The sequence below is a fragment of the Balaenoptera acutorostrata genome, chromosome 3 (assembly GCF_949987535.1).
Source record: "Balaenoptera acutorostrata chromosome 3, mBalAcu1.1, whole genome shotgun sequence".
Lineage (NCBI taxonomy): Eukaryota > Metazoa > Chordata > Mammalia > Artiodactyla > Balaenopteridae > Balaenoptera > Balaenoptera acutorostrata.
In genome coordinates, this window is record NC_080066.1 from 105,213,904 (window position 1) to 105,224,340 (window position 10,437).

Consider the following 10,437-nt stretch of genomic DNA (forward strand, 5'->3'; position numbering starts at 1 on the left):
CACTCTTCATCGCGGTGCGCTGGCCTCTCACTGTCGCGGCCTCTCCCGTTGCGGAGCACAGGCTCCAGACGCGCAGGCTCAGTAATTGTGGCTCACGGGCCCAGCTGCTCCGTGGCATGTGGGATCTTCCCAGACCAGGGCTCGAACCCGTGTCCCCTGCATTGGCAGGCAGATTCTCAACCACTGCGCCACCAGGGAAGCCCCAGAACCTTTTTCTTATTGGCTGGGTAGACAATGTGAGAAACCACTATGATGGTTAGAAAAAAAAGGGCTCTCTTGGTAATAGAAGCAGCTCTCCTGGTTGGAGGTTGCAGGTCCACAATTGATCCTAAATGGGAAGAACGATGAAGACACCCACTGGGGCTTTAATCATGTTCTTGTGGCTGCAGCTGGACTGTGAGTTGAGGGTTTAAGGGAAACTGTATTAGTGGATGTTCTTTAGAAGCCAAGACTGGCTTTTTTCAGGTTTCTTCTAGTTATTATAGAGAAGGAAAAGTAAATTCTGGAGCTTAGTAATCTGGCAACCCTTCTCCTTTCTCTGACTTCTTCTTTCTGCATAGGTGTCAGCCTTGGAGAGAAGGTGGAGCAGAGTCCTTCTACCCTGACTGTCCAGGAGGGAAACAGCTCTGTTATCACCTGTACTTATACAGACACTGCTTTAGACTACTTCCTTTGGTATAAGAAAGAACCTGGAAAAGGTCCCCAGCTCCTTATAGACATTCGTTCAAATACGAGCAAAAAAGAACCCCAAAGATGGAGTGTTTTATTGAATGACAAGGCCAAACGTCTCTCCCTGCACATCTCAGACACCCAGCCTGGAGACTCAGCTGTCTACTTCTATGCAACAAGTACACAGTGCTTCCCCGGTACCTGCTACCTGTACTCAGAGCTGCGACTGGGGCAGCCTCCTTCCTTTGGCACAGACTTTCATGTATAGCATTTGTCATATTGTTTGTCTGCAAGTGGAAACTAATGTATTAGACATGAAATGCATAGAATAAGAAGATTAGGTTCAAGATGACCCAGGAAGTGTTATACCTTTTTGTGGATAACTATTGCTTACTGAATTCTTGAAGGGAGTTAGTAATATTTTATTTCAAAATTGTAAGAGTGATGTTACATTGCTATTCAGACTCTTCTTCTATAAATAACCCCCTGGTATCAATATCACAATCCTTATTGTGAATAGATTTTTAAATATTGTGTTTTGAAAACAGCATTTATTATTTTTCTGATTACACAACGTTATATGCCAGTTATAGGAAATGTGTGATATTCAATAATATGATATTGACAATTCTGTAATCACATAATATTGCTAATATTCAGTTTACTCTTTTTTATAAATTCTTATTATAAATAGGCTCATGATTTTTTCACTTACTATTATATCTTGAATTGAGCATTCCCCATTCATCAAGTCTTCTCCTCAAACATCTGATTTTTAATTGCCCTGCAAGAGATAGTAATAAATTATAGCTTTATAGTAATTTTATTCCTGTAAATTTGTGGTAAAATTTGTCAGCCTGTTTTATGTGCTTTTTATGTACCACTTTCTTATTGAGAAAATGTGACATAGGTCTTCCTTTAGTGTCCATTGATGGCATTTTTTGGTGTGTCTTTGAGTTAAATTAGGATAGGAAGTGATTTGAGAATGTGAGCTTCATATAAAATTCACAAATCTATTCTCTTTACGAAATTCTGTAAGTATCTGTTTACATTTACTCTTGCATAGAATTTAGAAGACAGAGTTCTGTGTCTTATTTGCTGCTTTATCTGTAGTACCTAGCACAAACTTTTTCACATAGTTGATTATCAGTAGATGTTTGTGAAAGAAATAAGAAAAGGTGAATTCTGCTATTTATTCATATTTTGATTTAAACTTTGTAACTGAATTAAATTATAAATTGATTTGTGGAGAACAAAACTCCTTAACATGTATATTTGATGATTTGATTAAGAACATACTATTTATTGCCATTTATAAATGTCTTTAATTCTCGATAAAACACTGCTTAAAATAATTAAATTTATTCCTAGACTTGTAATGTGTTGTTACCATTATGATTGAAATCTTTCTTTCTGGGGTATATGGGACATTTTTTTATATGTATTTATCAGCCCCTTACTATTATTACTGGCTTGCCTAAAGGCATTTGGACTAATGGCTAATCTAGAGACAGCTTGCTACAAATCTCCTGCCTCATCTTCATGCTTTGACTGTATTAAACATTACTAAGCATAACCTTCTCTTTTAAAATGTTATTTCCTTAGTGTTGTACCTAAATCAATGGAATGAAAGAAGTTGCATAAATAATTAATTCCCTAGTTCTGCAACACCTGGTCAAGGGTAGGCTATTCTCAAGATCCCTCATATTCTTCCTAAGGATGGATATAATTAATGACCATAATATAATTATGGTGAGAATGATACCTCTTGTCTGAGTTATGGTTGTTAGTAATTTGCAAACTCTTTTTTTTCTTATAGGGAAAGTCATCATATTAAATCAGGTTTAATACATCTAAACAAGAAAGACTAGTATTGCAGCCCAACACCTCAACCGGCTTTGATTATTTCCCTCATTGTAATCACTAGCTCCTGTCCAGGAGAAGCAAGGTGACTCTTAGTTGGTCCATTTCCTCCAAGACTGATAATGGAGTGAGTGGGAGGCGTGGCTTGTATTTTTATTGATTTATTCTTCTTAAATCAAGTCAGAAGAGAGAGAGGATGCAATTACTATGGGCTTTCCTGCTTCGCGGTAGTTAGGTGAGAATTTATTCAACAGAAGTGAACAAAAAAGCTCTATGCAGTGTGCAGAGTCAGTCACAGCTCATATTCAGACACATTCGAGCTTTAAACCTCCACCATGGTTAGTGTATTTGTTTTTTTACTGTCTCTGAAGACCTTACTGCAAACTTCACCGCCTTCTCTTGATCCTGGGAAGCCAGTCTGGGTGCTGACAGCCTTCCTTTTTCTTCCTTTCCCTAGGGCGGTGTTGACTGCTTACATGTGTCTTGTTTCTCCCGAGCCTGCAGAATGGGGCCTCCTTCTGCGCATGCTCACTATCTATCTGCAAAGCCTTGCTCTGGCTGCCCTCCTTTGTGCACTGGGAGCAGCCACAAGGTGGGGTGGTGTTTGGGTGAGATGTTGAGCGTTGGCGGTACCCTTGGGACACTTTTGGCGATTGGCAAGCAAGGCGTCCCAGTGGCTGGTGTGCAGGTCCTGATGGAGGCTGTGCCCTGGCTGCAGGGCCCTTGTCCCTTTAATGTCTTCCTGGAGCCCTGGCTGCTGCTCTCCCAGGTGCTCCCCACTCCCCAGCTGAGCAGCACATCTCAGTGTTCTGGGTGAGGTGAGAAGGGGGTGGGTGTCTTTGGCAGCCTCCCTCAAAGCTGGGGAGCAGCTGCTCACTCACAGGCTCTCACTTTCCTCTGTGGAGAAATCACAGGCCAAGGATGTTTCTCTTGGTGCCCGGCTGTGGGCTTTGCGGGGAGAGGTGATGAGGGAAAGTGAAAGTTTTCCCCTAATCTTCTTCATTGTGTCCAACCTCAGATGGTGTGCTGGAACTTCCCTGCTGGACTCCTGGACTTCTCAAGGCACGCTTTACTTTATGATTGTGAAAATAAGTGTTTTTTTTTTTCGGGGAAATGTGGTAGAAAATTCTATTTTGCCATTTTGAACTCAGTGTTTAAAATTTTTGTTCCTAAGTAATTATATAGAAAAATTGACTATTTTTGGTGTACATTTCTGTTTATTTGAATTTTAATACATTGTATAGATCACGTAACCATCACATGATTATGATACAGAACAGTTTCATTGCTCCCCAAAACTCCCCTGTGCTATCCTTTTATAATTACAAACTCCCCTATTCCTAACTCTTTGCAAGTACTGGTCTGTTCTTTCATATTTTTATCTTATTAAGAATGTCATATGGGGGCTTCCCTGGTGGTGCAGTAGTTAAGAATCCTCCTGCCAATGCAGGGGACATGGGCTTGAGCCCTGGTCCGGGAAGATCCCACATGCCGTGGAGCAACTAAGCCCGTGCACCACAACTACTGAGCCTGCCCTGTAGAGCCCGCGAGCACAACTACGGAGCCCGCGTGCTGCAACTACTGAAGCCCGTGTGCCTAGAGCCTGTGCTCCACAACAAGTGAACCCACCGCAATGTGCTGCAACTAGAGAAAGCCCACGCACAGCAACGAAGACCCAACACAGCTTAAAAAAAAAAAAAAGAATGTCATATGAATAGAACCATACAATACCATAAAATACATAACCTTTTGTGATGTCTGAAACTTGGGGAGAGGAAGCGCATGCCACTGGGCACAGGTGTGATCTCTATCTCTGCCAACACACTCAGTGTTTTCTACCCCTGATGTTTTGAACTTTTGTTTTTATGGGAAGAGCTTATCATTTCAAGTGTTTGAATTCCTGTGGATATTTGATTTATAATTCTATGAAAAACACTATGGCAATTGATAATGGAGAGGTAATGCTGAAGGTTAGACCATATCCTATAATCATGTTGAGTCATGTTCTGTATACAAGTTTAGTTGCACAAACTCCATCCTAAATTTTTATCAATAGATACTTTTATCACACTTTAAGGCTAATTTTATTGATGAAGATTTACTCTAGCAGTACGGATTGGGGTATAGCTGTTATTTGGCTTTTCTAGGACGGCATTGAATGAAATATCCAATAATTCTTTAACTTTGTTGCAATAGCAATATCTTTGTAGGGCTGAACATTTGCATTAGGATGGGTATTTTTTCAAATAAAGCCATACCTTGGCAAGTTATATTATTGGTAAGAGGATAAAGTCAGGAAAATTAGAAATATATAACATTCTACCATTAAAGTGGGAAGATGTCTCTAAAAGATGAAAAACAAAAGAATGCAAAGGAAAGTGTGACAATCTCCAAACATCTAGGAGAATTCTCTTCTAATGGTCTTGGATGGAGATGTATACTTTAGGCAATTATATGTTTGTTTTAAGGATCGTGGGTCAGCCTCATCTTCTATAGAATGTCTACTTCTGACCATTCCCTGGAGAACCTTAGTTTAATATCCCTAATGTGAGTAACTTTTCAATTCTTGTCAATTAAGGAAGCATGATGTTATACTAGTTGGTGCACATGTAACACAGGATGTATTTCTTGTACTTTATCTGCTGAATTGCTAACAAATAGTACCTAATAAGGTCATTTCTGCAAGCTCAATGGCAGTCTTTCTCTTGGTATCTTGCACAGCATCCAGTCACCCAGGTTAACATCATGTAAAAGCTGATTAAATGAAAGCCTATAAAATCAACCTCTGCCTGTGATGAAAGGACTGATTATATTGGGTTTATCTATTTTACTTCAGTTTGTGAAAGACTGGAATACGTGTCGTTTGGGACCTTGTGAGATACCTGGGCCTATCAGTGACCAGTTCATAGTGAGACAACATATGACTTTGTGAGGGGAAGAAAGCAGGGCCATGGGGGCCAAGGCTAATTAATAATGCATTAGGCCATAGTAGTTCAAGGGTGTCTGATACAGTAATTCATTTCAGTTCTAATATTCCATTTGTTCTTTCCACTTCTTCAGAAGATAGAGGGATGATAAGAATAGTAAAACTTCTGAGTGAGGGCCAAAACTTTCTATAACTGTCCCAGAGAAACTTGCTCCCCTATATAGATATACATTGAAATGGCACAGGTAGTAAACACAATATCAAGTTGATTTTCAACTATCGTGAGTGCTGTGGATTCTCTGACAAAAGATTGCTTCAACCCATGTAGAAATAAAAATACTACTACTAGTACATACTCATAATCCATGGGGAAAAAGCAATTGTTTAACTCCTTTTCAAAATACCCCAAATGTTTCCTTGGGACAGTATTCCAGTTCATATCCCACCTTTACAGATTTTTATGGGAGTTTGTTTGTTCCAAGAAAGGCATGAACTGACCCCATTCTTTGCCATCCTAGAAGTTTCCCCACCAGTGTTTGTTTAATGTTGCAGCCAATATGTCCCTACTGTGATGTCTTTTCTCTGGAGGACTTTAGGAAGAGTTCATCGGAGATCATTAGGCTCCACCAGACAGCTGTCCTGGCTTTGATATATCTTGTCCTCATGAATCAAACAAATCAATCATTCCTAATGATTCTTTACAAAATTGGGGCCAAATTTTGTGCATCTAAGATGGAATTATTGAACTTCTCCATGGATTTCTCTTTATGTTCTAGAAGAGGTGCTTGCATAAGGATTAAGTCAGAAAGGAATGTTTAGCATAATAATCTGCTCATTTTTTCCTAGCTTCTACAGAATCTTTTACTCTGTGAGAGTTGGTTTTTATGACAAAAATTTCTTTGAGTAACATGAAGACATCAAATAATTCATGTATTTGGCATCCGTTTTTAATAGGCATACATGAGATACACAAGAAGGTTAAGAAAAGGTTAAGATGCTTAAAAAACCTCATTGTCTTCCTAGTATTTGGAAGCCGTAAACTGTGTTAAAAATCTATAACTAACACTGTATGTGTACTTTTTGTAATTTAATATATCCAAGAGAGATCCACAAGTTCAGCTACTTGAGTTAGTTTTGCTTCTGCTAATGATTGGTTTTAAAGGGAGTTTAGAGTAGCTGTTGCACAACTAGCTTGGTATTTTTTCTTTTCAATATTTAAAGTAAGATTATTTTTAAAACACGTCAATTCAGAATTTGGTATGAGAGTGTCCAAAAGATCTGTTCTGGACATGAAGGCATTTTGAATAACAGAAATACAATCATGAGATCCTTTAATTGAGAAGTGTAACAAAGTTGAATAGTATGTGGAGAAATTAATATTTTATGATTAGTCAACTAATTGGTAGACAAAGTTTGGGTGTTTTAGATTGGAGAACAATTTGTACTGTATGTAGTACCATCAGATTTAAATGGAGATTCCAGAGCAAGACCTGAAGATGCTTCAACCAATTTAGCCAAGGCTGTAATTACTTTGAGACAAGGAGTATAAATTTTGTTGAACTTTAAGGGGTAGGCCATGATAGGCAATGGGTCTTTGTTGTTTGCCATGTTGTTTAGTAATATCCTTAGGCATGGCTTTCCTTTTACATTCATACACAAAGAAAGGTTTATTACAATCAGTGGTGAACTTACGATCAGCTGTCTTATGGAGGTGTATGATGTCACCTGCAATATATTCCCTTTAGAGCTGGGCGCACAGAATATAGGGGCTTCTTGTGGCTCTTTTAGGGTCCCAATTGAGTTAATGGGAAAAATATAAATTCAAAGGTTTGATAACCTAATGGCCAAACTCTGGCATCTATTTTGGCCTTTCTGAACAGAGTTGGGCTGTCAAAACTAACAGAGAAGAGAAGGGGACCTCTGTGACAGGACTCCATGTCTGCAAGCTTCATTCTAGTCTTCTGCAAAGTGAGATTATCTTTTCTCCTGCTATTAGGTCCCAAGATAGGTAACTGAACAGATGTTGTGGTGAAGAATTATATTGATTGCTATATCAATATATAGGTTGAAAAAGCTGCAGTAATTAGTCTAAAGAGATTTGCCTTCTTATCATAAAGTGATTTATTTCTACCTTAGATGAAAGAACAGCATACATAGGTGTAAGGATAAATCATCTTTACATCTTAGGTTGTTTCCATAATCCATTATATGTAGTATTTTAAAATAAGTTCCATCACAGACGCAACGACTAAACACAGCAGTTGGTCGAATCATCAATCTCCCTTTCAATAACAAATTTACCTCGTGTTTATTTTCAGCTGTAATTGCTATCATTTAAAGAGCTGGTTAATGCAAAAGGAAGTTTGGGTGGAGTGAGACTCTCACCTAGTCAATAGAGAAGCTGACATGACCCACATCAACTTGCTCCTCCAGGAAACCCCTGTTTCCTGTTGTGGGGCAGCAGCAGCACATAGCCCAGCAATTCTTCCCTCACCCTGTCAGGCTCACCTCACCTTGCAGAGCCTTGAAATTGAAGAAGACACCTTCCATCTAGTGGAAGACCTCAAACATGCTTCTCTCCAGCCTTCTGAAGGTGGTCATGGCTTCATTGTGGCTAGGTAAGGATGGCCCCAGTGGGATTGTACCCCTCTAGGACCTAAGGACCGGGGGAACAGGCGGTTTATGGGCACCCTGGGAAGAAGGGGCAGTAGAGTGTAAAACAGAATTTCTTTGTTCCACAGTACTTATTCCTAAACTTCTGATTCTGTTTTTTTTTTTTTTTCTTTAGGACCCAGTATTGCCCAGAAGGTAACTCAAAACCAACCAGTAATATTAGTGCAGGAGAAGGAGGTTGTGACCCTGGACTGCATATATGACACAAGTGATTTCAGTTATAGTCTATTCTGGTACAAGCAGCCCAGCAGTGGGGCAATGATTCTCCTTATTCGTCAGGACACTTATAACCAGCAAAATGCCACAGAAGGTCGCTACTCACTGAATTTCCAGAAGGCAAACAAGTCCATCAAACTTGCCATCTCAGCTTCACAGCTGGAGGACTCTGCAGTGTATTTCTGTGCACTGAGTGAGCCCACAGTGAAAGGTGTGTTGGAGGGAGGTATACCAAAACCCAGGGCCCTGCTTGATACATCTACCTGCTGTAGGGACCAGGGCAGGGAATTGCCTTCACAGACAGGAAGTGGTTAGGGCTGTGGCAGCACAGGTGTAGGGTTAGAGGGAAAACACTCCTTCTAAGAAAATATTTCTCTGGGTTCGTAGACCATGTCTAGAGCTATCACTCACCAAAAAATCCTTATCCCTGAAAATTTGGGTTCAAATTTTTATTGAAGACAAAAAATAGCTACATAAAATCCTTGCCATTTAGTGATTAGAATGAGCTAGAAGAATTGACTAAGGAAATTCAGAAACATCTGATTCAAAAATTAGTAAAAATATGTGTGAATTTTTGGATTTTCATTTCAATTTGTTCATTAAATATTTATTGAATATATATTATATTACAGGCATTGTTTTGAATAAGAAAGGTTGTGAAATCTCTGTGTGATTTTCCTCTTTTTGAATATTATGCAGTTTTACACCGTTTAATGAATTCATCTATTTTAGTTTTCTTAGCTGAGTTAATGGTACACTTGTTTAGTTTCTAAGGTGCCTGATATGTCACAAACTTTGTGCTAATCCTCATTCCATCTTATTAACACCTCTAGCATGGAATAGCTCAATTAACATAATGTAAGTTTTACCTGCCTCCCATCAGTCTTATACACAAAAAGATCAATAATTAGTGGCTCTTAGAAGGACATTGTGAGAAGGAGAGTTATCTTGTTTATCTTGTTGAATTATCTTGTTTCTCTGCTCTTGCCCTTCACTGCACCACTCCTTCAAAAGTATTTTTGCCATCATGTGGCACATTTTGGACACCTCCAGGCCCTCTTTTTCAATCAGTGTTACACAATCCCAAATACTCCTTCTCTCCAATTTCCTCCTTCTACCTCTAATCCCATTTTCTCAGTGTCTTAAAATTTGAATGGTAATGGGTGGTTGCTAAGTGGTCTTGTATTGTAACTGCCTCTTATATTTGCATTTCGAAAGCAGTTGTGTAGAGTAGAAATCTTAAAAGGAATGTCTTACAGTCCCTTCATTAAGTGGTGCTGGAAAAATTGGACAGCTACGTGTAAAAGAATGAAATTAGAACATTCTCTAACACCGTACATAAAAATAAAGATCTAAATGTAAGACCAGATAATATAAAACTCTTAGATTAAAGATCTAAATGTAAGACCAGATAATATAAAACTCTTAGAGGAAAACATAGGCAGAACACTCTCTGACATAAATCACAGCAAGATCTTTTTTGGTCCACCTCCTAGAGTAATGAAAATAAAAACAAAAATATACAAATGGGACCTAATGAAACTTAAAAGCTTTTGCACAGCAAAGGAAACCATAAACAAAACGAAAAGACAACCCACAGAATGGGAGAAAATATTTGCCAATGAATTGACCAACAAGGGATTAGTCTCCAAAATATACAAACAGCTCATGCAGCTCAATATCAAAAAACCAAACAACCCAGTCAAAAAAATGGGTGGAAGATCTAAATAGACATTTCTCCAAAGAAGACATACACATGGCCAAGAGGCACATGAAAAGATGCTCAACATCACTGACTATTAGGGAAATGCAGATCAAAACTACAATGAGGTATCACCTCACACTGATCAGAATGGTCATCATCAAAAAATCTACAAACAATTAATGCTGATGAGGGTGTGGAGAAAAGGGAACCCTCCTACACTGCTGGTGGGAATGTAAATTGATACAGCTACTATGGAGAGAGAACAGTATGGAGGTTCCTTAAAAAACTAAAAATAAAACTACCATATGATCCAGCAATCCCACTCTTGGGCATATATCCAGAGAAAACCCTAATTCAAAAAGGCATATGCACCCCAGTGTTCATT

General features: G+C 38.9%; 1 gene segment (V, D, J or C); it reads left to right on the top strand.

Annotated features, from left to right (window-relative positions):
• Nucleotides 1-344: 344 nt before the first annotated feature.
• On the top strand, nt 345-937 carry LOC103016252 (T cell receptor alpha variable 13-1-like). The segment is given in 2 exon segments: nt 345-396; nt 561-937. Coding segments are annotated over 2 exon segments (429 nt in total).
• Nucleotides 938-10,437: the final 9,500 nt, after the last annotated feature.